Source organism: Phyllobates terribilis, unplaced genomic scaffold (assembly GCF_046119375.1).
Source record: "Phyllobates terribilis strain yellow unplaced genomic scaffold, ASM4611937v1 Scaffold_7__3_contigs__length_470593459, whole genome shotgun sequence".
In the NCBI taxonomy this organism is placed as follows: domain Eukaryota; kingdom Metazoa; phylum Chordata; class Amphibia; order Anura; family Dendrobatidae; genus Phyllobates; species Phyllobates terribilis.
Genome location: NW_027362767.1, coordinates 323,806,403 through 323,832,325, shown reverse-complemented (window position 1 = coordinate 323,832,325; position 25,923 = coordinate 323,806,403). Strand labels below are relative to the sequence as shown.

Genomic DNA, 25,923 nt, shown 5'->3' with positions numbered 1-25,923 from the left:
TAATATATGCTACTTGTGTCACTCTGTGTGGGGTCCAGTCCATTAAAAGTATATATAGAGAAGAACTCAGTACTCAGGGGTATGCAATGAAATAGTGAAAGTTTAATGTAGCAATCAAACTACAAAATATATTAAAGTTTCTGCCCGAGTGACTATGGTCGCTATACTTTTACGTTATTCTTTCTAACCTGCTCCATTCACGGCAATCCATTGCATTCTGATGAAGCTCTGGAACTTAGGACCGAAACATTAATATATTTTGTAATTGGATTTCTACATTAAACTTTCACTATTTTATTGCATACCCGAGTGCCGAGCTGGTGGTTAATAGTCATGGGATTAATGTGTGTAATGTCATCTCTATGGGACTGGCAAGGATCAACAAGCAGTGGTGCTAAAAAGGTAAGGGATTTAACAAGTGAGTAAAAGGTAAATATTTATTTTTTTCCTTTCCCTGCTGTTAGGCAGCATTCCTAAAATTACCGCCAACCCTTTTAATTTGGCGGAAGGAGACTGTATATTCTTCTATATGGAATTGGTGGTATAATGTACAGCAGGAGCCACCATCTACCTCTGTTAAAGTCCTATTACAGTTCTGTACAAAATGGAGCCATACTATAGTCACATGCAATGAGTCCTTGACACGTGTGACTGAAATCGAGGCCTCTAATATGTTGTCTTCTGTTTTGTTGCAGATCACATGAACACGATGATAGTTACTCCAGTATACGATGACTCTGAAGCAGTGGAGCTAAGTGCCATTCACCATCTTTCTCTTAATCCCAAGGCAAAGTTAATCATCTCAATCATACTTCCAGAAGAATCCGAACAATGCAGACCAATATCAAACAGGGACATTTTGGAAGAAATAAAAAATCTGGTTACCCCAGAGCATTTCAGTTCTCTCAAGGTTTCCAGAACTTCAAAAGAGTTTATCCGACTTGAAGGTGAAGCAGATACTAAACATTTGGCCAACAGATTTTTGGAAAAGCTTAATGACCACAATTTGACGATCAGTTGCCTTCCCAAACCCTTACACATCATAGCAATTGAGGCTCCGGCTGAACTTCCAGTCAATGACCACACTAAAAAATTACTGGCAACAATAAAAGAGGATTCCGAAAATTGCACGACACCATCCTGTCTTCATCTAGAGGGTTTACCGTGTAAATGGTTTTTACCTTTGGGTACAAACACAGAAAAGCCAAGTGAAGAGGTTTTAAGAAGCACTTTTGAAAAATTTGGAAATATAGTAAATATTGACATACCTATGCTTGATCCATATAGGGAAAACGACAGTGGAAACCAGCCAGGTCCTGGTGGTCTACAAGCTTTTGATGCTTTTCTCCAGTATGAAGAAATATCAAGTACTATCAATGCCGTGCGTTCACTACAAGGCATGAAGCTTATGCTTACTGCAGAGGATGGAAAATCTGTGGCATGTGATATTAAGGTGAAAAATCAGACAAACTCTAAGGGTCTAATTCAAAGTAGACTGATTTCTGCACAAACTACACACAAAAAAATCTGCAGCAAATCCAATGTCAATCTGGATTCCAATTACCATGCAATCTCCACAACCTTAACATCCCACAAAAAAATATTTTATGAAAATGTTTGTCTGCACTGTGGAAGAAAATAGGCTAGGAAGAGAAGTTGCATGCCTCTTATTATTGTAGATTCAGTGCGGGATACAAGACAATAGGGCAAATCCTCATACTGATCTGTTGCGTGCCTCCAGCACGTTCGCAGGGCATTAATGTTAAAAATCAGAGACACAAGCCAGATTTAAAGGAGTTTCCCCGTTCCGTCAACTCAAGCTCAGTTATTCGCTGCAGCACTGCCGACGTGAATTTTTCTGAAAACTCTTTTAATGCTAATGTGTGAATATAGTCTTAAAGAAATTGTCCACTACTGGCCAAACCACAGCTTAATAAATTCAGGACCTGAAATAAGGTAAAAACAAATATATTCTCATTTCCTGTAGTGAGACATCACTGGAACGGTGCTACTGCGGGAAGTGAGAATAATTTGTTTTTACTTTAATTCAGGTCCTGAATTTATTAATTTGGGGTTGGCCAGTAGTGAACAACCCCCTTAAGAGTATTTTTATTGTTTTCCACTTTGTGGGAGGAGTTTATCGTTTCCAGATGTATTCGGCTGATTCTTTATTTGTGACTTTTTTAATTTAAAAAATTGGCAACATTTTGAAAATAAGGGGATTTTTGGTCAAAAACTTGCAAAAATGTTTGACAGGAAAAAAATTTTGGCCACTTTACACAAAATTCATTAACCGCGAGAACCATTTTGATGAATTTGGCGCAGTGAATAACACAAGACAAAAAAAAGAAAAGTGACTTAAAAAAACAAAACGCAAAATTATGAATCGGGGCTATAAAGTATATAAACTGATCCAGACAAAAAATTGAAGGAGCTCCTCATTGCTGCTGATCTCATGACTCCTTTTTATATTCTTTATCTGCACTACAAAAGTAAAAGCAGGATTCTGATTTCTTAGTATGAGCTATTGCTTTAGTTTTAGTTTTCTTCACCAGTTCTCATACTTGAAGCTCATTATTCCACTTGGTGCTTGAAAATATGTCACATACTCGCTTTAAAATCAATACTATACTATTCAATAACTTAACCCCTTAATTTTCCATTTTTGCGTTTTCGTTTTTTTGCTCCCCTTGTTTCCAGAGCCATAACTTTTTTTATTTTTTGGTCAATATGGCCATGTGAGGGCTTATTTTTTGCGGGACAAGTTGTACTTTTGAACGACATCATTGGTTGTACCATATCGTGTACTGGAAAACGGGGAAAAAAATTCCAAGTGCAGTGAAATTGCAAAAAAAAAAATAAAATGCAATTACGCAGTTTTCGTTTTTTTGTTTTACCACGTTCACTGCATGCTAAAACTGACCTGCCATTTTTATTCTCCAGGTCATTACGAGTTCTTAGACACCAAAAATGTATAGGTTCTTTTTTATTTAAGTGGTGAAAAAAGAATTCAAAGTTTGCTAAAAAAAAAAATGGTGCCATTTTCCGAGACTCGTAGCGTCTCCATTTTTCGGGATCTGGGGCCAGATGATGGCTTATGTTTTGCGCGCCGGGCTGACGTTTTTATTGATACCATTTTGGGGTAGATACGATGTTTTGATCGCCCGTTATTGCATTTCATTGCAATGTTGCAGCTACCAAAAAAAATTAATTTTGTCGTTTAGAATTTTTTTCTCGTTACACTGTTTACCGATCGGATTAATTCTTTTTTTATATTGATCAATCGGGCGATTCTGAACACAGCGATACCTAATATATGTATGTGGGGTTTTTTTTATTGTTTTATTTTGAATGGGGCAAAAGGGGGGTGATTTAAACTTTTTGATATTTTTTTAATATTTTTAAAAATATATATATTTTTTTGCTTGCTCCTATAGTTTCCATGGGAGACTAGAAGCAGCACTTGCCTGATCGGCTCTGCTGCATACAGGTGATGAACAAATCGTCTGTATGCAGCAGATGTGCTCACTTGCTATGAGCGCCGAACGCTGGGTGGCGCTCATAGCAATCTGGACATGGCAACCACAGGGGTCTGCTGCAGACCCTGGGTTGGAATGCCAACCCATCTGTGACCCGTGATCATGTGACAGGGTCACCAATGGACGGGGCCGATGACACGCTTCCGGCGCGGCGATGTTAAATGCCACTGTCAGAGATTGACAGCGGCATTTAACTGGTTAACAGCTGTGGGTAAATCGCCATTCCACCCGCAGCTGTTGCGGGCACATATGCGCTATATAAATCAGCTGACATGTGCCCGGTTTAGTGCGGGCTCGGCGTCTGAGCCCGCGCTAAACAAGGGGTGATGCCGTGGGGCGTACTAATACGACTCACGTCATAAAGGGGTGGTTTTCCCATGAACAAAATAAATTTTAAAGTTTGATTTTAATGAATAGATCTTGGAATAATAATCAGTTCCACAATTAAATGTGTTTTAAAAAATGTTCCTGTGCTGAGATAATCTTATAAATGTGCCCCTGCTGTGTACTGTGTAATGGCTGTGTCTGACCGTACAGGAACATGGTCTGATCATACCACATCTCCTGGGCAGGTGGGGGAACATTTTATTTAAACACATCCAATTGTGGAAGTTATTATTATTCCAAGATTAATTAATTAAAATGAACTTTGTTCATTGTTGTTAAGTAAAGGAGGAAAATCATATAATGCTATGATTCCTATTTAGCTCAAGTTGTACAAGTTGTAACTTGGGTAATTACTGTCACTAGAACACTAATACCAAGATACTCGTTTTACTTTTCATAATTTTGCAAAAAAATTCAAGGCAAAGATGGTACCTAAGGTCATAATGATTACCCATTCCTTCCATTTATTTTCAAAAGAAGCTCTGATTTACTGAATTATAGAAAATGATCGTTTTGGATAAATTAATAATTCCAATAATACTGTTTTATTATATCCTTTACCTTGTTTAATTAGATATCCGTTGATGAAAATGATCACTTTAGTGAGGAGGCCATAAACAAGAGGAACGCTGAACGCCTCAAACTGCAAGAACTGGAGCAGCAGCGGAAAGAAGAAAAGGAGAAGGAAGAAGCTGAGAGGTGGGATACAATGTTTGGTAACTGGTGCATTTTGGAGTTGTTGTTTTCTTTTTTTGTCTTGACTGATGCTGAAATTAGTCGTCTCATGTCTATAATGTGATCCTACAGCTGTTGTGCATCAGTCTCTGATACCTCATTGCAGGGGCGTTGCGAAGGTCCTAAAAGTTCCGGGGCCCAAGCCCCGAAGTACATGTATCCCCATACAACCTTCCCGCCACTTAAAAGAGCATCTATACATTGTAATGCTGCAGCTTGCTAGCATTACTGTAAATGGTCCAGGATGTGTTTTACCTGACCATGTACCTTCCCCTTTAACTGACTGGTCACATGACCGTGACATCACACAGGTCCTGTATGCACAGTAAAGGTCTGTACACATGACCGGGACAGCACACAGGACCTATACACACAGCTGACTGATCACATGACTGTGACATCAGCAAGGTCCTGTCAGTATGTGGGTGTCTGTGCACAGGATATATAAACCCTGGTGATTTGAGACAGGTGTGTTCGGCGTGAGGCCTGTGCTCCGTGTGTGTGGGACACCATTTGTGAGAGGCCTAGTGAGGCCGAGAGTGAAGCCTGGCAGCCTGAAAGGCCGTGCCCGGATCCTGTGCGTGGATGCCAGTGGCCTTTGAGGGAGAGCCGGCTGGTTGAGGAACCCTGAAAGGCGCAGGCTGGATGTCAAGTGTGGAAGACATACCAGTAGCCTACGAGGGGAAGACAGCTAGAGACCCCTACCTGGGAAGCCACAAAGCCACAGTGGTGGCAAGCGTAATGGACTGCAGCAGCTAAACCCGGCAAAGGTAATACCCTGTGCTATATGGACATTGTGATATGAACATTGCTATTTTTACCTTGCCGTAAGCTGTAACCTGGAGCAAGTGGGCCTGTGTGCCACTTGGCTCATGAACATTGTGTTTATGTGTGTCTGCGTGCCACGGAGTTGGACCCGGTGAACTGTGGCTTATGAAGTAATAAACTGCAGCATTGTGAGAAAAACGTAAAGACCTTGCACGTGTACATTGATTGACGCAGCGAAGCGAGTAACCCCAGTATGATGACTAGCGCTGCCTTACAACATATATTCCACTGTTGCTAACCCTAAAACATACTATACAAAGACCAATATTATCAAAATTACTACTTTACAAGGCCAAAATAATACCGCTACACGACGTCCTTTACCATTACCACTACACAGTGACTACATAGTATTATAATATGACCATTACCTTTGCATAACAAAACACACTATACAAACACCAATAATACCACCATACACCTACCACTACATAATGACTAAAATGCATCAAACAAACGGTTACTAAATAAAATAGAAAAACGCTTAGAGACTGATATTACCACCATACACTGACAATATAGTGGTATATAGCAGTCCTGCCAACCATATTACAGATTACAGTACAGATATATGCAGTATAGGGACTCACAGATGACGTTCTTTCTGATGGAGTCATTTACTTTTCTTGTCTTTTTTCATCTGGCCCAGACCATCATAATGACTTCTCCAGCCAGGACTTGTCTGCAGAGAATACAACAAAGACACATTTGACTTCTCATATTTCAGGCACTGTCTTCATCTATTCCCAACATGCACAAACGCCTCATCTTGACTGCTCTTCAAGCCTGGAACAGTGACCCCAATACTTTAAAAATAGTATGATAGCCTCTACAGCCATATATATACTATATTATGGCCCCCAGAGCTCCTTATACACTGAATTATACACCAACAGCTCCTTATATATAGTACGATGGTCTCCACAGCTCCAAATATGTATAATGACCCCCATAGCTCCCTTTATGCTGTATGATGGCCCCACAGCTCCCTATATGCTGTATTATGGCCTCCATAGCTCTCTATAGCCTGTATTATGGCCTCCATAGCCCCTTATATACTTTTATTATGGCCCCTACAGCTCCTTATATATAGTATGGTGGCTCCCACAGCTCCCTGTATGCTGTATTATGGCCCCCAGAGCTCCCTACAGCCTGTATTATGTCTCTGCAGACCTCCCTCTTCTCCGGTCTTTTGCAGCACATTCCCATACGGTACTCCATCAGCGTATCCCCCTCATCAGCACAGGCCCATCAGCGTATCCCCCCCTCCCCATCAGCACAGCCCCATCAGCGTACCCCCTCCCCATCAGCACAAGCCCTCAGCATAACCCGCCCCATCAGTGTATCCCGCCCCATCAGCATATCCTCCCATCAGCACAGGCCCTCAGTGTATTCCCCCCCCCCATCAGCACAGCCCCATCAGCGTATGACGCGCCCCCTGGGCCGTGGGGTACCCGGTGCCGGGCCGGTGGATGCTGGGGGTTGTAGTCACAGTGGCGGTGACCTGGTCCGTGACCCAGGGCGGTCAATCCAAGGGGAATTGTATATGGGTTTTATTAAAGAGTCCGACTACGCCACCTGTGGAGTGAGGCTAAAGGGGGCCGCCGCTGCGGAACAGTCCTCTGAAGCTGGTGGTATTGCAGCAAGGGTATTATTACTCCCCACAGGAAGAGTTAGCTTCAGGGCAGTGAATGGATGTTGGTGGTTGTGCTGGGCGTTGTAGTGCAGTGAGGGATGGCGCAGCAAGGAACACAGAGACAAGATAGTGCAGTCCCAGGGTCTTTACTCACCGTTGTTGCAGTCCAGATTACAGAGCTCCATGTAACTGTCCACGTTGTTCTGTGCTTACTCAGTGAGGGGCTCAGTCCACCCCCAGATAGCTCCGGAGTACTTATCAGGACCCCCTTCTGTGTCCTTTCTCTGGCCTCTTCTCTGCACCTCACACCTAGTGACTCCAATCCAGTACCCCCGGGCCTTGGCGGGCGACGTATGTTCCGTCCCCTGGGTCCTATATGGCTACCTTCTCGGTGAGACTGGCGTGGACTTGTGGCTACAGGACATAAAGTTCTGCAGCCTCCGGTTTCTAGCTGAGACTTGCAATCTTCTACTAGTTGAGGGATCCGGTTCCCTGTATGTGGCCTGACCCCTCCACCTCCCGGCAGATTCGGGCGTACGGGTGGCCTCCAGCACTGCCCGTACCCCTGGGATCCCTTCTTCTCCTGGAGCCTTCCTGCTCCCTCTCCTCTCTTCTCTCCTCAGACTTGGGCCTCACTGACTAGGCCCGCCTTTGGAGCAGAGCTCGTGCAGAGCCTCGGCTCCTGTCACTTCTCCTCCTCTGACTAGTCTGAACTGAACTCTGATCTAAGATGGTTCCCTCTTTTATACAGCTAATGAAGTGCTCCCCTGATCTACGTCCTACACCTACTCCCACTACATGGTTCCCCTTTACTGTGGTTCCCCCCCACTCCAGCCAGGGATCAGGGACTGTGCTCTCCCGTAGGAGCAATCTCGCCCTGCCCTCTGAAATGTGATGTAGTGAATGCAGATGTTAGGGTCCCAAGCTGTACTCCTTCCTTACCTGAGGGTGAGATACCACACCTCTGGGTGAGATGCAGTACCTCTGTGGCGACTGAACCCTCAGGGGCGCCACATATCCCCCCATCAGCACAGTCCCTGAGCGTAATCAGCAAAGCCCCATCAACGTATGTGACGCGCCCCCTGGGCCGCGTGAGGAACCCAGAACCGGGCCTTTTTGTAGATGCTGGGGGTTGTAGTCACCGTGGCGGTGACCCGGTCCCGTGGCTCAGGGTGGTCAAACTAAATGGCAGTCTATATACTAATGTCCGACTACGCCACCCGTGGATTGCGGTCAGGGTGAACCGCCGCTGCAGGGCTGACCACTGAGGCTGGTGTTGTGGGTGCAGCAGAGTGTAGTACAACTCCCCACGGGTGGAGTATAGCCTCAGGGCAGTAAATGGGGAAGTTGGTGGTGATGGTGCGCGGGAGCAGCAGTAACCACACGGAGTCTGTCATGCAATTCAGGGTCTTTACTGTTGGTGGTATTAAGGGACCCGTCTGGAATACAGGTTAACAATGGAGGCCTGGTCAGTCTGAGAGCAACTGGGAAATCCTGCTGGTCAGGGGGAGTTTGTAGGCCTACCGTGTTGACTTCACTCTTTCTTGGCTATCCTGCTGTAGTGTAGTGGTAGCCCACGTCTCTGAGTGTACCGTGTTGTTCTCACCCGTATGACTGGTGACTCGGGCCTTCCGTGCTTCTCACCCCTCCAGGGCAGTAGTGGTCCCTCTCGTGTGGCTGAGCCTCCGGGCTTCCTTGGGCCAGAGGACTTGAAGTCCCCTGCTTGGTGGTTTTCTGCTGCTGGGCTTATAATCCTCACAGCCTCGGACTCCAGTGTCCGGCTTAGTAAGTCTCTGGTCAGGATGAGCTCTTCTAGCTCCCCTCCTGGCCTCGTGTTCCTCCTCTGCCTACAGGGACTCCTCAGCCTGCCGCTGACCTGTCCCTATCTCTGGAACTAGACTGGAACTTGTCTCTGGCTTCACTAGACTGGACTGGACTGGACTCTCTAACCCCGCCCCAGATCCAGTTTATAAAGGGCAGGTTTCTCCCCTCTCTGGACTGAGACAGGAGGTGCTGCATGCTAATTGTCCCCAACCAGGGAACCTCCCACCTGCTCTCAGACATGACATTGCTGCCACTGTGGCAACCAGACCTCGGGGTGCCACATTCCCCCCTAGTGAAATTTAGTACTCCGGGACTAAACATATTTCAAGAAAACACAAATACAGGGTATAAGCGATAACATAAACATATATACAAGTACATTTTGTCCTTAAGGTCACGGCGCTTCCGTGACCGGGTGTCCATATCACCCAACAAGGTGAAGTCTTGAACGGTGCGGGGACCTGTCTCCATAAACCCCAAGTTCCTGGCCTTGGGCGTGGCGACAAGGCTGAGCTATCTACTTTGGGCCACAAGGGGGCCATGCTGGACAGGTTTTTCTTCTGTGGCCATCTTCGCAAGAGGGCACCAAGTGCAACTATCTACAAGACAGTTCCGGCCATTCAGTGTCCATGACCTGTCAGTCCATTGAACTAGGAAAAACTGGAAAAACCTTTATTACTGTCCAGGTAACACAAACATTAAACATTTTTGACATTGGCAATATACAGGTAAATATAACATATTAGATTCTCCAGCGAGTGGGTACCTGACCTTTAGTGCTCCTGGTGGACCTACGTAACCCACTGTCTGGTGGTACTCTATTTGGGTCCTCTGTTTCCACCCCCTGTGTACTGGGTGTGCTAGTGGCTGCATTAGAGGTACTTGCAGATGTTACGGGTAGGCTGGGCAGCTTTCTGCATAATGTTTGGCTCACCACGTGCATGGCTGGTTCGCTACTAGCAGAGGGTTGATTCTCCTGGGCTGCTGGTATTGACTCTTCTGCCTCCGGGGCCACTGGCTTTTCCAACACTACTTGCTCTTCTGCAGGCGCTTGAGGGGAGAAAGGTAAGGACGGGTACCACTATAGCGTTGTTGATTTCTGTCCAGGACCGGGGAAAGTCTCCGAGCACTGTACTGACCATTTCTTCCCTTTCCTCTGTGGGTTGAGGGCTATCTTGGTCTTCATCAGTGCTTTGCAGCTGCTCGGGACACTTCTTCAGGTGGTCTCTAGAGACAGTGGCTGTGGTTTCTCCTCCATCCTTACTGATAACACACACTTTTGGGTTCTCATGGCTTGGCGGCAATATGGTGTACGGGTCTTTCTCCCACTCATCATCCAACTTGTGGAGCCGTCTCTTTCTCTTCAAGACCTGCTCTCCAGGTGCCAGGGGAGCAGCTGGAGCATGCTGGTTGTAATCTCTCTCTTGCCTCTCTCTGGCTTGAGACAGACTTCGCTCCACGCTCTCCTGCACTTTCTGGTACTGCTGCTGTCGTTCTGTGTCCCAGTCTGCTTCTGGTGAGGTGTCCTCGGGTGTCAGGACTCCCATCTCCAGGTCAATTGGCAGCTTACCAGGTCTTGCCCTCATTAGGTAAGCCGGGGTGCAGTTGGTAGAATCCACTGGGATATGGTTATACAAGTCCACCAGATCTGGCAGTTTCTCAGGCCACAGGCTGCGTTCCTCCAGGGGCAACGTCTTGAGCAGGTCTATTAGTACTTGATTCATTTTCTCACACATCCCGTTGGTTTGGGGGTGGTAAGGCGTTGTCCTTATCTTCTTGCAGCCATACAGGTTGCAGAATTCCTGGAAGACCTCAGCCTCGAACGCTGGACCTTGATCAGTCAACACTTGCTCCGGATACCCGTGTGGATGGCAGAAATGCTGCTGAAAGGCTCTGGCGGCCGTCTGAGCTGTTAAGTTTTTGACAGGGACCACCACTAGGAACCGGGAGTAGTGATCTACGATTGTGAGGGCGTAGACGTATCCCGATCTGCTTGGAGCCAGCTTTACGTGGTCCAGGGCCACCAGCTCAAGGGGCTGCTTTGTGATGATGGGCTGCAGGGGAGTCTTCTGTCTGGCGCAGTCCTTCCTCCTTAGGTTGCACGGGCCACAGTCTCTGCACCATCTCTCTATAACCCCTCTCATGCCTACCCAGAAGAACCGCTCACGCAACAGGAACTCCAGCTTTTTCCATCCAAAGTGCCCTGCGCCGTCATGGTATGCTTCTAGGACCATAGCCGCATCCCGCCTTGGGCCCACTACCTGCCAGATCAGCTCATGTGTTCGAGAGTTGACGGTTCGGCGACACAGCCTCCCCTCGTAGAGAAACAGCTTGCTCCTCTCCTTCCACAGCTGTTTTGCCTCTTCCGGAGTATCCGGATCAAGGTGGGCATCAGCCTGGGTCAGCATCTCTTTCACCAGGTGGACTGCGGGGTCACTATCTTGCTTCTCGGCCCAGCTGTGGTGGGGTGATTGAACGTAGCGGTGGCAGAGCACCTCTCCTTTACACAGTGTGAACACTGAGTGACCCCATGACGGTGGAATGCAGGGAGTTCAAGTTCTTCTGGATCCTCTCCCCTGTCCTGCAAGTGAGGCATTCTGGACAATGCATCTGCGTTGGCATTTGCGCGCCCTGTCCGGTATTTGATGGTAAATTCATAATTGGACAGCCGGGCCATCCATCTCTACTCTAGGGCACCAAGTCTTGCAGTGTCCAGGTGTGTCAGCGGGTTGTTGTCCGTGTACACAGTGAACTTAGAAGAAGCCAGCTAATGCTTGAAACGTTCGGTGACTGCCCATACCACTGCCAGGAACTCTAGCTTGAAGGAGCTATAATTCTCAGGGTTTCTCTCTGTGGGTCTCAGCTTTCTGCTAGCATAAGCAATTACCCGTTCTCTGACCTGCTGGATCTGGGATAGTACGGCTCCTAGCCCCACGTTACTGGCGTCGGTGTGGAGGATAAAAGGCGGGCCGTAATCAGGGTAGGCCAGGATCTCATCCCCCGTGAGGGCCATCTTCAGCTGGCGGAAAGACTCCTCCTCCAGCTTGTCCCACTTAAAGGGCGGCTTCTGACTTTTAGTCTTTGACCTAACAGGAGGTCCTGCATAGGGGCTGCCATTTTGGTGAACCCGGAGATGAACCTTCGGTAGTAGCCTACCAACCCGAAGAACTGCCGCACTTCCTTTATGCTGGAGGGTCTTGGCCAGTCCTTAATCACTGTGATCTTATCAGGGTCTGGAGCTACTCCGTCAGCACTCACCACGTGTCCCAGGTACTGTACCTTTGGTTTCAGTAGATGACACTTGGAGGGTTTCACCTTTTAGGCCGAAGCCTGCCAGGGCATCGAACACCTCTGCCAGGTGCTTTAGATGGTCCTCCATAGGTCTTAGAATATACGATGACATCGTCCAGGTAGAGTAGGACCGTCTCGAAATTTCTGTGCCCCAGACAACACTCCATCAGCCTCTGGAAGGTCCCTGGTGCGTTGCAGAGTCCGAACGGCATACAGTTGAATTCACTGAGACCCATCGGGGTGGTGAAGGCGGTCTTTTCCTTGTCCGACTCTGCTACAGGAACCTGCAATTACCCACTAGTGAGATCCAAAGTAGAGAAGAAGTTAGCAGATTTTAATGCAGCCAAAGACTCCTCTATCCTAGGTAACGGGTATGCATCTTTGTGTGTTATTCTGTTGACCTTTCTGTAATCTACACACATCCTCATCGTGCCATCTTTCTTTTTTACAAGAACTAGAGGAGCTGCCCAGGGGCTACAACTATCCCTGATCACCCCAGCCTCCTTCATTTCTCATAACATACCCTTGGCATTCTGATAGTGTGCAGGGGGTACAGGCCGGTATCTCTTTTATGGGTGGATGGTCTCCTGTGCGGATTTGGTGTTCTACCCCCTTTACTTGCCCAAAGTCTAGCGGGTGTTTACTAAAGACTCTCTCGTACTTCTGAACCACCCGGTAGACTCCCTGTTTTTGGTGTGAGGGAGTGGAGTCGGTGCCCACATGCAGTTTCTGACACCAGTCCTCCATTTGCTTCTTGAAGCCGTTACCCTCCTCTGGTTGAGATGGAGGCAAGGGTTCCACGGCCTTTACAGAGTTCTGGCTAATGGTGAACAATTTGGCTAGAGTGGCATACCGGGGCAAGTGTACTTCTTTCCCCAATATTTAGGATGCGGACTGGTACCCTCCCATGGCGGACATCAACCACCCCCCGTGCTGTCAAAATGGTGGGCCTACTGTCTGAGTAAACGGGTTCTACCATAGCTTGGTAGTCTCTACCTCTTAACCCGATTGCAGACCGGCACCAGATCATCATTTCACTTTTTGGGGGCATGGCGATAGGGAATGGGTCACTCATCCTAACGCTTCCAATCTCACCACCAGACAGTTCTACCTGTTGCCGCTTCATCAGGGCTCTGATCTCCTTTTGTAAGACACCCTGCTGGCTGGAGCTGGCATTCATTGCGACCTGCTGTAATATAACAATTATCTCTGAAAGACCATTTTCAATTACGTTAGTACCCAAGGTTATTTTAGGGTGACTTTCACGACGGTCAATGTCCACAATAATCAGTCCTTGCGCCGGCAGTTCAACTTTACCAATCTTGATGGTCACCTCCTTGAACCCCACCTGCGGCACGGGCTGACCATTGCTGGCGATCATGCTCAAGTCATTATCTGGGTAGCGGGTAATATCCGTGTCATCCCAGTACCTCTTGAAAAGTACATAGGGGATGGTGGTTACCTGTGACCCGGTGTCCAACAGTGCACTCATGGGAATGCCATCCAGTACCACAGGCAAGACCGGTCGCCCCCCCCCCACCCACATACTTGTCACTTGACGGGCCTGATGATCTTACATCTGGGGGTTGCCCTCTGCTCCAGGTTGGGCCCGTTTAAATTACAGTACCTCGCAATATGTCCTGGCTGGCTGCAGCAGCGGCTGATGGGTTGTCAATTCTGGTCGTAGCGGTCCGTTGGCTTCCCTCTGGACGGCGGGATCCTCTTCTGTCGGCGCCACGGGATGTCCTCCGGACTGGTAGCCAGCTGGATCTTTCCTGGAGAGGATACCTGTAACGACTGCACAGTCCTGGTTAGTGCGGCAACGCTTTTAGTCAGTTCTTGGACCTGATGGTGCAGGTCTGTAGACGGGGTACTATTCTGTGCGTTGGCTCCTGCAGATTCTGTAGACTGGGCGCTGCCTCTTGGTGATAAGTGATAGCAGGCCGCCTGGAAGCCGCAACGCCACCGGGTACGGGTTTCGGAGTACCCGGATGGCTCTGTCCTTAAACTGTTCAAAGTCTAACCCAGGGTTCTGCAGGGCCATCAGGCGTAACTGGGTTCGGTGGGTGCTGGACAGCAGACCCTCAATGAATTGTTCATCTGCATTCCTCACACTGTCAGGGTCTGCCTGCTTGATGGCTCTCAGGGCCTCTTGCAAATTCAAAGCATAGTCTCTGATACTGTCTTGGGCCCGCTGCTTGCACCCATAAAATCTCATTTTGATCTCTGCTGAGGTGCGGGTATCAAAAGTGTCCTTTAGACGGGCCAAAATCTCCTTCACGGTCCCCTTGTCCCTGACTGACCAGGACTTTACTTCTCGTTGGGCCGCGCCGGTTAACTGGCCTATCAGTATGGTCACTTTCTGTTCTTCCGTCAGCGGGTACACCTTGAATAGGCTATATAGTCTCTCTTTAAAGTCGCTCAGGGTATGCGACTCCCCTGAGTACTGGGGCAACTAGGCCGCTCCGGGGATATAAGGCATCGTGAATGGCATTACTGCGGCAGCGGCCACGCTGGCGGTGACAGTTCCCTCCGCTTCCGTCATCCTCCCCCCCACCCCCCCCCCCAGTCAACCGTGGCCTACTTTCCGTTGCTTTTCTTCTGTAGGCCTCGGCTCCGCAGGCGACCGTCGAGGTTGAGGACCTTGCGTCGCGTCCTGGTGACGTCAGCGTCTGCTCGGCCCCTTTCAGGACCTTGCGCAGCGTCCGTGCGTTAGGCGGGGCTCCAGTTCTCGCTCGGTTTTCGTAGTCCATGCCCCTCTTCTTCCTGCGCGGCGTCCCGAAGATGGCGCCCGATGGCGGGAAACGGCTGCGGATGGCGGGAAACTCCACCAAGGTAAGTTTTACAGTCTTTCCTCAGGCACGCAGTACCCGTTGGTGGCGGGCACGAAATCCTGCCGACTACGCCAAAAGTTGACGCGCCCCCTGGGCCGCGTGAGGAACCCAGAACCGGGCCTTTTTTGTAGATGCTGGGGGTTGTAGTCACCGTGGCGGTGACCCGGTCCCGTGGCTCAGGGTGGTCAAACTAAATGGCAGTCTATATACTAATGTCCGACTACGCCACCCGTGGATTGCGGTCAGGGTGAACCGCCGCTGCAGGGCTGACCACTGAGGCTGGTGTTGTGGGTGCAGCTGAGCGTAGTATAACTCCCCACGGGAGGAGTATAGCCTCAGGGCAGTAAATGGGGAAGTTGGTGGTGATAGTGCGCGGGAGCAGCAGTAACCACACGGAGTCTGTCATGCAATTCAGGGTCTTTACTGTTGGTGGTATTAAGGGACCCGTCCGGAATACAGGTTAACAATGGAGGCCTGGTCAGTCTGAGAGCAACTGGGAAATCCTGCTGGTCAGGGGGAGTTTGTAGGCCTACCGTGTTGACTTCACTCTTTCTTGGCTATCCTGCTGTAGTGTAGTGGTAGCCCACGTCTCTGAGTGTACCGTGTTGTTCTCACCCGTATGACTGGTGACTCGGGCCTTCCGTGCTTCTCACCCCTCCAGGGCAGTAGTGGTCCCTCTCGTGTGGCTGAGCCTCCGGGCTTCCTTGGGCCAGAGGACTTGAAGTCCCCTGCTTGGTGGTTTTCTGCTGCTGGGCTTATAATCCTCACAGCCTCGGACTCCAGTGTCCGGCTTAGTAAGTCTCTGGTCAGGATGAGCTCTTCTAGCTCCCCTCCTGGCCTCGTGTTCCTCCTCTGCCTACAGGGACTCCTCAGCCTGCCGCTGACCTGTCCCTATCTCTGGAACTAGACTGGAACTTGTCTCTGGCTTCACTAGACTGGACTGGACTGGACTCTCTAACCCCGCCCCAGATCCAGTTTATAAAGGGCAGGTTTCTCCCCTCTCTGGACTGAGACAGGAGGTGCTGCATGCTAATTGTCCCCAACCAGGGAACCTCCCACCTGCTCTCAGACATGACATTGCTGCCACTGTGGCAACCAGACCTCGGGGTGCCACATATTCCCCCACCATCAACACGGGCCCTGAGCGTATCCCCCCCCCCCCATCAGCAAAGCTCCATCAATGTATCCCCCACCCATCAGCAAAGCCCCCTCAGCGTATCCCCCCCCCCATCAGCACGGGCCCTCAGCGTATCCCCCCCTCTATCAGCACAGGCCCCCCCAGACCCTCTCCTCATAGTAATGTGAGAGTTAAAAAAAAAAAAAAAAAAAATCCAGGCTCCCGTCTTTTCTGTGAAGTGCAGCAGTGGACGCTGGACGGCGCGATAACGTCACTCCATCCAGCGTCCCCTGCATGCACAGGCCGGCGTCTTGCAGGAGATCCCGGCAGAGCAAGTGAGTGCTCCTCTGCACATGTCAGGGCGCTGAGTGCAGGGAGGGAGCGACGACCGGAGCGCATGACATCGTTCACCTCCGTGCCTGCATCCCGGCCGTCGCTGTGCTGAATGTCTGCAGCCGGAGGAAGGTGTCCGGCGGCAGTAGGCATTCAGAGATTTATTTTTTTTTTTTTTCCCACACAGGAGATCTAGGGCTCCGGCCAAGAAGCTCAGGGCCGGAGCCCCGGATTTTTTATGCTAGCGACGCCCCTGCCACACAGTATACTCATTGTAGTATCTTTTCTTACAAATTTATGCACAAAGTGTCAGTTTGCTCCACGAACTTACTTGCATATCAGACCTCACACGTACCAAAATGTTACCTGTGCCAGGACCGAGGTATAAAAGTCTTTTCCTTCTTTCCTGGGTCCCCAAACAATCTGCATTAATTTTCTCACTTTTGGCTGCTATCATTTACTGTTATCCCTAACTATCCCTCATTTTATTTTACTGTTACTTAAGAAAGAACCTGGACTTAACACTGCTGATTTATTGGTGTATTGGAGAAAAATATAGCGTATTTTTCGGACTGTAAAGACCCACCTTACCATAAGGCTATGTGCCCACGATGCAGAAATGCTGTGAATTTTTTCCTGAGCGTTTCTGCATCTCCCTGGCAGATTGTGGATTGTACATGCGGATTGTACATGCGGATTGTACATGCGTTTTTCCTAGGAGGTCACTGCTGAGCAGAGAAAAAAAGATGGCCACTAGAGTTCGTACAAATTCATAAAAATATATCTTTATTGAAAATATAAATGCCACATCAAAACAATTCGTATCTATGCACAAACAGACCACATCATGGGGACACAATGCTGGAGACCAAAAATATTGAATTAAAAAGTTACACCATAAAAACCATGTGACACAGCGGCCACAATTGGTGAGCCTATATATAGTAGATGATTAAGGGGAGGTAATGAAAAAAATATACATTCTATCTCCAATATATAAATGTTACATGTAAATTTGTCAAATAGAATATAGAGTATTTCATCCTCCCAATTTGTTTAAATCTAATTATGACATCCAGAATACTTATAGATTATGGTTGTTAAAGAACATACCCCATATTCAAATGAATGGCATTACTCAAACATAAACCTGGATAGTCACTTGGCCACCAAACGAACCGCTGTTGGCGTCACCCCAACGCACGTTTCGGTAAGAACCTTTTTCAAGAGACATGCGGATGTGAAGCGTTCTAAACATGCATTTCCGCATGCGGGTTGACAAGCGCTTTCCAAGCGATTTTTAGCATCACTTGGAAATTGCTTGACAACTTGGTCTCACTATATAAATCCATGCAAACGGCATGGATTTATATAGTGTGACCATAAAAGAATGTTAAAAAAATAAAAAAAAAATATTATACTTCCCTTCTGATAGCCCCCGGTGTGCTTGTCTCTGCTTAACGGCAGCTCACGGTAGATTTAAGGAGCTGCCGACGTCAGCGGTCGCGTGACCCGTCACATGACTAAATGATGTCACCGCAGGTCCTTTAGTCTACCGCAAGCTGCCGGCAAGCCGAGACAAGCACACCGGGGGCCATCAGAAGGTAAGTATAATATTTATTTTTTATTTTATTATTATTTTTTACAGGTTCTATGGTACCCGGGTCCGGAGGAGAGTCTCCTCTTCTCCAGACCTGGGTACCATCTGCACATTGAAACGAATGTAATCCGCATCTACAGATGTAGTGATGCGGATTACATGAGTTCCAATGCAAGTCAATGGCGGCGAAAACGCAGCGCTTCCGCAAAATAATTGGTAGTGCTGCGTATTTTTCCGCAATCATAATCCGCAGCGGAAATTTCCGCAGCATGTGCACAGCACATGTGGATTATCATTGGGGAACATGGCAGGCCTTCTGACAAGCGTTTTTTTAAGCGTTCCTGCAGCGGAATTGCCGCTGCGGAAACGCTTAAAAAACGCATAGTGGGCACACAGCCTAAGACGCACTCTAGGCTTAGACAGCAGAGAACAGGAAAAACATTTTTCCTATTAATTGATAACTAATTAAAACTTCCCTGGAGTTTTAAAGTGGAGGGTTCATTGCTAAATTTAAAGCTCTAGGTTTCCTCTTTGCTCTGCACCGATCACATAGATCAGTGTAGGGCAGCAGGGGGAAGAGCAGTTCTCTCTGTGTTAGTGTTCTCCTCCATCGCAGGAAGCTGCCTCCAGACTATAAGATGCACACACTTTTTAACAAGAGTTTTTCTTAATAAAAAATGCGCCTTATAGTCAGAAAAATATGGTAACCGTTTTTTTCTGTCTTCGTTTACAGTTAGGCTATTGGCTTTAACCCCTTTACGACCTTAGACATATCCATACATCCAGGTCACCTGGTACTTAACGACCTTGGACGTATGGATACATCATGGCAATTTTGCGCACAGAGGCTGTGCGCACGCGATCGCAGCCTGATGTCAGCAGATTCTGACACCTGGCACTCAGTGCTAGGAGCGGTGCCCGCACCGCTCCCGGCACTATAACCCCCTAACAGCTGCGATCGCTGCATTTAGCGAGAAGGCAGAAGGACAGAAGCCCCTCTGCTCTTGGATCGGCGCCCCCGCGACATCATCACGGGAGCCCGATTGTTGCCATGCTGACCCGATGGAATTATGACAACATTCGGGTCACCAGGTACTAGCAAGGTAGTTAGATCATGCGCAGTGCATGATCTAAGTAACTTGTGTCTGCAGGTCTGACAGTTATAAGGCATAGCAGTGCTCCTGCATTGCTATGCCTTATAACAGCGATCAGCCTGCAGAAAGTGAAAGTCCCATAGTGGAACAAAGTGGAAAAAAATTGTAAAAATATAAAAAAAATAAAATTGATAAATATAGGATTATTTCTAATCCACAGGTGCATCTCACTAAATTAGAATATCATCAAAAATTATTTTTTTAGTTCTTCAATACAAAAAGTGAAACTCGTATATTACATAGAGTCATAATGTAGCACCCCGAGGGCTCAGCTGCTACAGGGGTATTGGACCTCAGACCAGAGGTGTGATATTCCACTCCCGGGTAAGGATGGAGTGTGGACCAGGACTCGTTTAGCTGCATGCACCACACACACCCCATTTCCGAGGGACAGCTCAACGGTGCTCCCACAGAAGTGCAGGCACGACAGCTTCTGTCCCTGGCTGGAGTGGGGCGGGGAAAGGAAAACCCAGTGGTGTAGGAGCAGATAGGGGTGGGTCTCTGGGCATAGGCAGGAGCCCATTGGTTGCAAGTCACCTGGGCTCGGGTGTCAGAAGGAGGTATAAAAGGTGGGCACCATCTTAGAACAGAGTTCAGTTCAGTGGAGACAGTCTGAGGAGAAGACAGGAAGCAGTGCCCCTGCATGGGCTCTGCTCTGCAGGCAGGCCTTGTCAGGAGGCTGGAGCCTGAGAGAGAGAGAGAGAAGAAGGAACAGAAAGGAAAGTAGGAAAGGAACTGGAACAGAGGAGAAAGGAAGCAAGGAACACAGAGAAAGGCCCAGAGACACGAGGACAGAAGGAACCCCATATGCCCAGAGGAGATACAGGGTGAAGGGTTGGCAGAACAGGGTACCGGAACCCAAATTGGTGGAGGCAACAGATTCCTCAGCCAAAGACCGGAGGTTGTTACCACATCTTGGTGCGACCCCTCACTACATCCACCAGAAAGGCATACCGTATAGGGTCAGGGAAACCGGAGAGAGGTTTCGCCAACAGAAGGCCCGAGGAAGCTGTACAAAGGTGGGTCACTGGTAGGGACGGCCAGAGAAAGGAAAGAGAAGGGAGCTCTGAACCACACTCCGGAATTGCCTGGGAGTTGACAGAGTCCCTCACCTGGTGGACGCAGCATGACTCGGGCGGTCCTAACTGCGCACAAGTGACCTGATAAAGAACTGTGAGTAAAGCATTGAAAACTGCAACTGCACGTCTCTGTGGTTCCTTGCCGCACCAGCACCATCAGTACTGGAACACTCACACCATCACCACCATCATCCACATTAGCTGCCCTGAGGCAATACTTCTCCCGTGGGGAGTCATCCCATACTCAGCTGCGCAAACAACATCAGCCTCAGCGGTCTGCAGCGCAGCGGCGGTCCCCACTGACCGCAATCCACGGGTGGCGTAGTCGGACACTTATTACAATACAAATAGACTGCCACTGGTTTGACCACCCTGGGCACGGACCGGGTCACCGCCACGGAGAACTACAACCCCCAGCGATCCGGCTCCGGGTATCCCCTTGCACAGCACAGGCCCAGGGGGCGCGTCAATTACAAACAGAGTGATCTATTTCAAGTGTTTATTTCTGTTAATGTTGATGATTATGGCTTATAGCCAATCAAAACACAAAAGCCATTATCTCAGTAAATTAGAATACTTTATAACAGCTTGAAAAATGTTTTTTAAAAAAATCCAAAATGTTGGCCTACTGAAATGTATGTTCAGTAAATGCACTCAATACTTGGTCGGAGCTCCTTTTGCATCAATTACTGCATCAATGCGGCGTGGCATGGAGGCGATCAGCCTGTGGCACTGCTGAGGTGTTATGGTAGCCCAGGTTGGTTTGATGGCAGCCTTCAGCTCGTCTGCATTGTTGGGTTTGATGTCTCTCATCTTCCTCTTGACAATACCCCATAGATTCTCTATGGGGTTAAGGTCAGGTGAGTTTGCTGGCCAATAAACCAGGTGTTGGTACTTTTGGCAGTGTGGACAGGTGCCAAGTCCTGCTGGAGAATGGCATTTCCATCTCCAAAAACCTTGTAGGCAGAGGGAAGCAGGAAGCGCTCTAAAATTTCCTGGTAGACGGCTGCGCTGACTTTGATCTTGATGAAACACAGTGGACCTACACCAGCAGATGACACGGCTCCTCAAACAATCACTGATTGTGGAAACTTCACACTAGACCTCCAGCAGCTTGGATTGTGGCCTCTCCACTCTTCCTCCAGACTCTGGGACCTTGATTTCCGAATGGAATGCAAAATTTACTTTCATCTGAAAACAACACCTTGGACCACTGAGCAACAGTCCAGGTCTTTTTTTCCTTGGCCCAGGTAAGACACTTCTGGCGTTGTCTATTGGTCATGAGTGGCTTGACACAAGGAATGTGACACTTGTAGCCCATGTCCTGGATACGTCTGTATGTGGTGGCTCTTGAAGCAATGACTCCAGCAGCAGTCCACTTCTTGTGAATCTCCCCCAAATTTTTGAATGGCCTTTTCTTAACAATCCTTTCAAGGCTGCGGTTATCCCGGTTGCTTGTGCACCTTTTTCTACCACACTTTTTCCTTCCACTCAACTTTCCATTAATATGTTTGGATACAGCACTCTGTGAACTGCCATCTTCTTTAGCAATGACCTCTTGTGGCTTCTCCTCCTTGTGGAGTGTGTCAATGACTGCCTTCTGGACATCTGTCAAGTCAGCAGTCTTCCCCATGATTGTGGAGTCTACTGAAACAGACTAAGGGACCTTTTTAACGCTTTGGAAGCCTTTTGTAAGTGTTTTTTTGTTAATTATTCTAATTTACTGAGATAATGACTTTTGTGTTTTCATTGGCTGTAAGCCATAATCATCAACACTAACAGAAATAAACACTTGAAATAGATCACTCTGTTTGTAATGACTCTATAAAATATGCGAGTTTCACTTTTTGTATTGAAGAACTGAAATAAATTAACTTTTTGATGATATTCTAATTTTGTGAGAAGCACCTGTATATATTGTAAGGTGGCTAATGGTCGCGTAGTCGATGGGAGGTATGTGTCACAGAGATGGCTGGTCTCTGTGACAAGATGCCATTTATTGTAATAATAAATGCCAAGAGTGTGCAAAGCCGTCATCAAAGCAAAAGGTGGCTACTTTGAAGAACCTAGAATATAAGACATATTTTCAGTTGTTTCACACTTTTTTGTTAAGTATATAATTCCACATGTGTTAATTCATAGTTTTGATGCCTTCAGTGTGAATGTACAATTTTTATAGTCATGAAAATGCAGAAAAATCTTTAAATGAGAAGGTGTGTCCAAACTTTTGTACTGTGTGTATATATATTTATTATAATCTTTTTTATTCTATTTAAATAATGTAAAAAAAAAATTCAGATTGCAACGTTTTTACTTGTCCATCAATGCAGCTGTGTGAGGTCCGTTTTTCTGCACGCTGCCCTGACACTTTCATCTTGTCCCGGCAGCGGAGCTCTAAGTGCAGGCGCCGGGCAGGTTCAGAATGCTATTAATCTGCAGATTAACTCAATATCTTCAGGCTAATGGCGTTTTTTTCACATGACCGGTTTCCCTTAAGGGTTTGTGCACACAACAGCTTTTTCAGATGCGTACGCTCCAAAAAAAAGCACTAAATAAAAGGCAAAAAGAATGCACATGTGCAACGCAAACCGACTTCTGTGAATGTGTTCAGTCTTGTGAGCGTTCCAGAGACTTCAGGTGGCTTTTGCTTGCATAATTTATTCAATACAAGTTTTAAAAAAAAAAACAACGGCCAACCACGTTGCAAAACATACAAAACAGTAAAAAGATGCTTTAGGGCAAAAGACGTAGACATGTCCTGAAGCATATTCTTCTTCAAACACTCTTGGGTTCACACACCTCTAAAAGACATCAAGTGCACAGACGATAAATGGCTTTGGACGCTGCTGTTAGAAACAGATGTCGGCAATTTAACATAGAATGCATCAACCACGTGTGGAAGGAACTCGGCTCTTTAGCTTTTTCCACACAGGCTCAGTCTCCAGCTACTCTTTCTCGTCTCTGAATACAAATCTAAACTCAATTTTGATCAACAAATTGAAATAAAAAATTAGCTTGGATTTATATTTAGGAGAAGTCTAGTGACTGAACTGACATGCGGACTAGTTGCCAGGTTTGACAATAAATGGCAGTGAGTAGCATGCAATGTATTGTGCAATAAGCAACCTATAAAAAAAAAAAATATATATATATATATATATATATATATATATATATATATATATATATATATATTTATATTATTATTATTATTATTATTTTTTTTTTTTCAATAATAAAACCAACTACAGATTTATTTTTTCATAGAATATAAATCCAATAAAAACTATACTAAGATTTCCGCAAATAAAGCGCGTTCATTGTTTAGTGAAAAATTACACAATCGTTAAGATCTCTACTGGTACTCATTAAATGTGAACCTGCACTGTTTACCTTCAGGGGATGAAAGGTCTGCTCAGGACATGTAATGATGACCGAAGTCCTTAGCTCTTTACACTCAGGATAGGTGCTCATGGGTTGGGCATACTGCAGATTTCAGAACCTGCATTGCAAAGGGTGAAATCCACGTACAAATCTACAGAATAAATGGTCAGGCTGAACATGCCCTCACTGTACAGCTGCCAGCTGCTCTTTTCTGTAATAGTGTTGTTCACTGGTGAGATCGCAACATTAAAGGGACATATTTCTTACCTTCTAAATGTAAACAATGAAGGTTTCAAATCGAAGAGTATAAGCAGGGTTCTTGAAAATGTGTGAAGAAAATCCATGCACAAAGTATACTAGAGAATTGTATGAGTTTTTTATTTTATTGCACCGTGAACATGCTTTATTTGTTACATTTTTTGCACATCGATGTGAGTAAATGAAGCCTTGAGTTGTTTTTTTCTTTCATTTATTTTTGTTGCGGGACTCAGTTTTAATTTTTACTATTTTGGGTTATTTATTCTTCATCAATTAATCCTTTAATTTTATTTTGAGAGTAAAATGCAAAAAAAAAAAAAAAAAAAAAAGACATCTTCCATGTTATTTTTACTGCCCTGTTTATCACAGACCAAAATAAAGGGAATATATTTAAATTATAGGTTGTTATATCCATGGGGATAAAGAAATATCTGGGGGTTATTGTACGGTATGGGTACAGAAAGTAATAACACTACAAATAACTGTGTATTTGATTTTATTATGTTCTGTATGTATTCTGATAAAGCTTTATATTTACTAATAATATGATGGCATACTTACATGACAGCATATTGTGCCTGTGCATTGAGATCTGATTAGATGCCTAGTAGAAGGTACAAATATTCCCTAATAGGCAAACCCATGAGACCGCCCTGAGGACCTTTGTTAGGTCCTGGGATGTCTCTATGGTGATGTCACTGATTATGTTGCTTTTGTCGCAGTCACTGTTACAACAGGGTTGTGATCATATTTGACTATATCACTGGAGGGGTGATCAGAGTCTTCTCTGATCCCTGCAGTTATGGCTGGAGCAGGGTTGTGTCCAGTTCAGCCCCTCTCCTGCTGTTGATGTCACTGGTGCTCTCACTTCATTAGCATGCCATTGCAATAAGTGTCCTATTTACGTTGTCAAATTCATATATGTAAAATGAAACATAAGACACTTGTATTAATCAAACATTAATATTAATGGAGGACACAGATCTCATGTCTGCTGGCTACGATGAATGTAGTTATGACATGCACAGACTTTTAAATATTGGTCCTATATCCTAGACCTTGGGTACAGATCTGATCACCGTGACTTTTACTGATTGTGAGAATGAAGGCACATGCGCCGCAGCCTCTTTGGAGAAACACTATTATGTGTGTGAGTGTAGTGAAAGAAAAAATTTCCCAAAGGAACATGAAACCCAAGATTTTAAGGGGGTATCTAATTAAGATAAAGCCATTTTAAGGCTACGTTCCCATGACGAGTTTCACCTACATTGGGAAAATAACTATTTGATATACAGTACTGCCGATTTTGCAAGTTTTTCCACCTGCAAAGAATGGAGAGGTCTGTAATTTTTATCGTAGGTACACTTCACCTGTGAGAGATGGAATCTAAAAATAAAAGCCAGAAAATCACATTGTATGATTTTTAAATAATTAAATAGCATTTTAATGCATGAAATAAGTACTTGATCACCTACCAACCAGCAAGAATTTTGCCTCTTACAGACATGTTAGTTTTTCTTTAAGAAATCCTCCTACTCTGCACTCGTTACCTGTATTAATTACACCTGTTTGAACTTGTTATCTGTATAAAAGACACCTGCCCACACACTCAATCAATCACACTCCAACCTCTCCACCATGGCCAAGACCAAATAGCTGTCAAAGACAGCAGGGATAAAATTGGAGACCTGCACAGAGCTGGGATGGGCTACAGGACAATATTAGAAAATGGAAGAAACACAAATGACTGTCAATCATCCTTGGTCTGGGGTTCCATGCAAGATCTTGCCTCGTGGGATAAAGATGATTCTGAGAAAGGTAAGGAATCAGCCCAGAACTACACGGGAGGTCCTGATCAATGACCTGAAGAGAGCTGGGACCACAGTCTTGAACATTACCATTAGTAATACACTACGCCGTCATG

General features: G+C 46.5%; 1 protein-coding gene across 4 annotated transcripts in view; it reads left to right on the top strand.

Annotated features, from left to right (window-relative positions):
* Nucleotides 1-25,923, top strand: part of LOC141154777 (A-kinase anchor protein 17B-like) — a 91,341-nt gene that overhangs the window by 51,468 nt on the left and 13,950 nt on the right. For all 4 annotated transcript variants that reach the window (XM_073641183.1, XM_073641184.1, XM_073641181.1 and 1 more), the window contains 2 exons: nucleotides 696-1,453; nucleotides 4,501-4,625. In XM_073641183.1, the coding sequence (XP_073497284.1) occupies nucleotides 701-1,453; nucleotides 4,501-4,625 (878 nt within the window). In that variant the 5' untranslated portion in view covers nucleotides 696-700. The remainder of the gene's footprint in view (nucleotides 1-695; nucleotides 1,454-4,500; nucleotides 4,626-25,923) is intronic.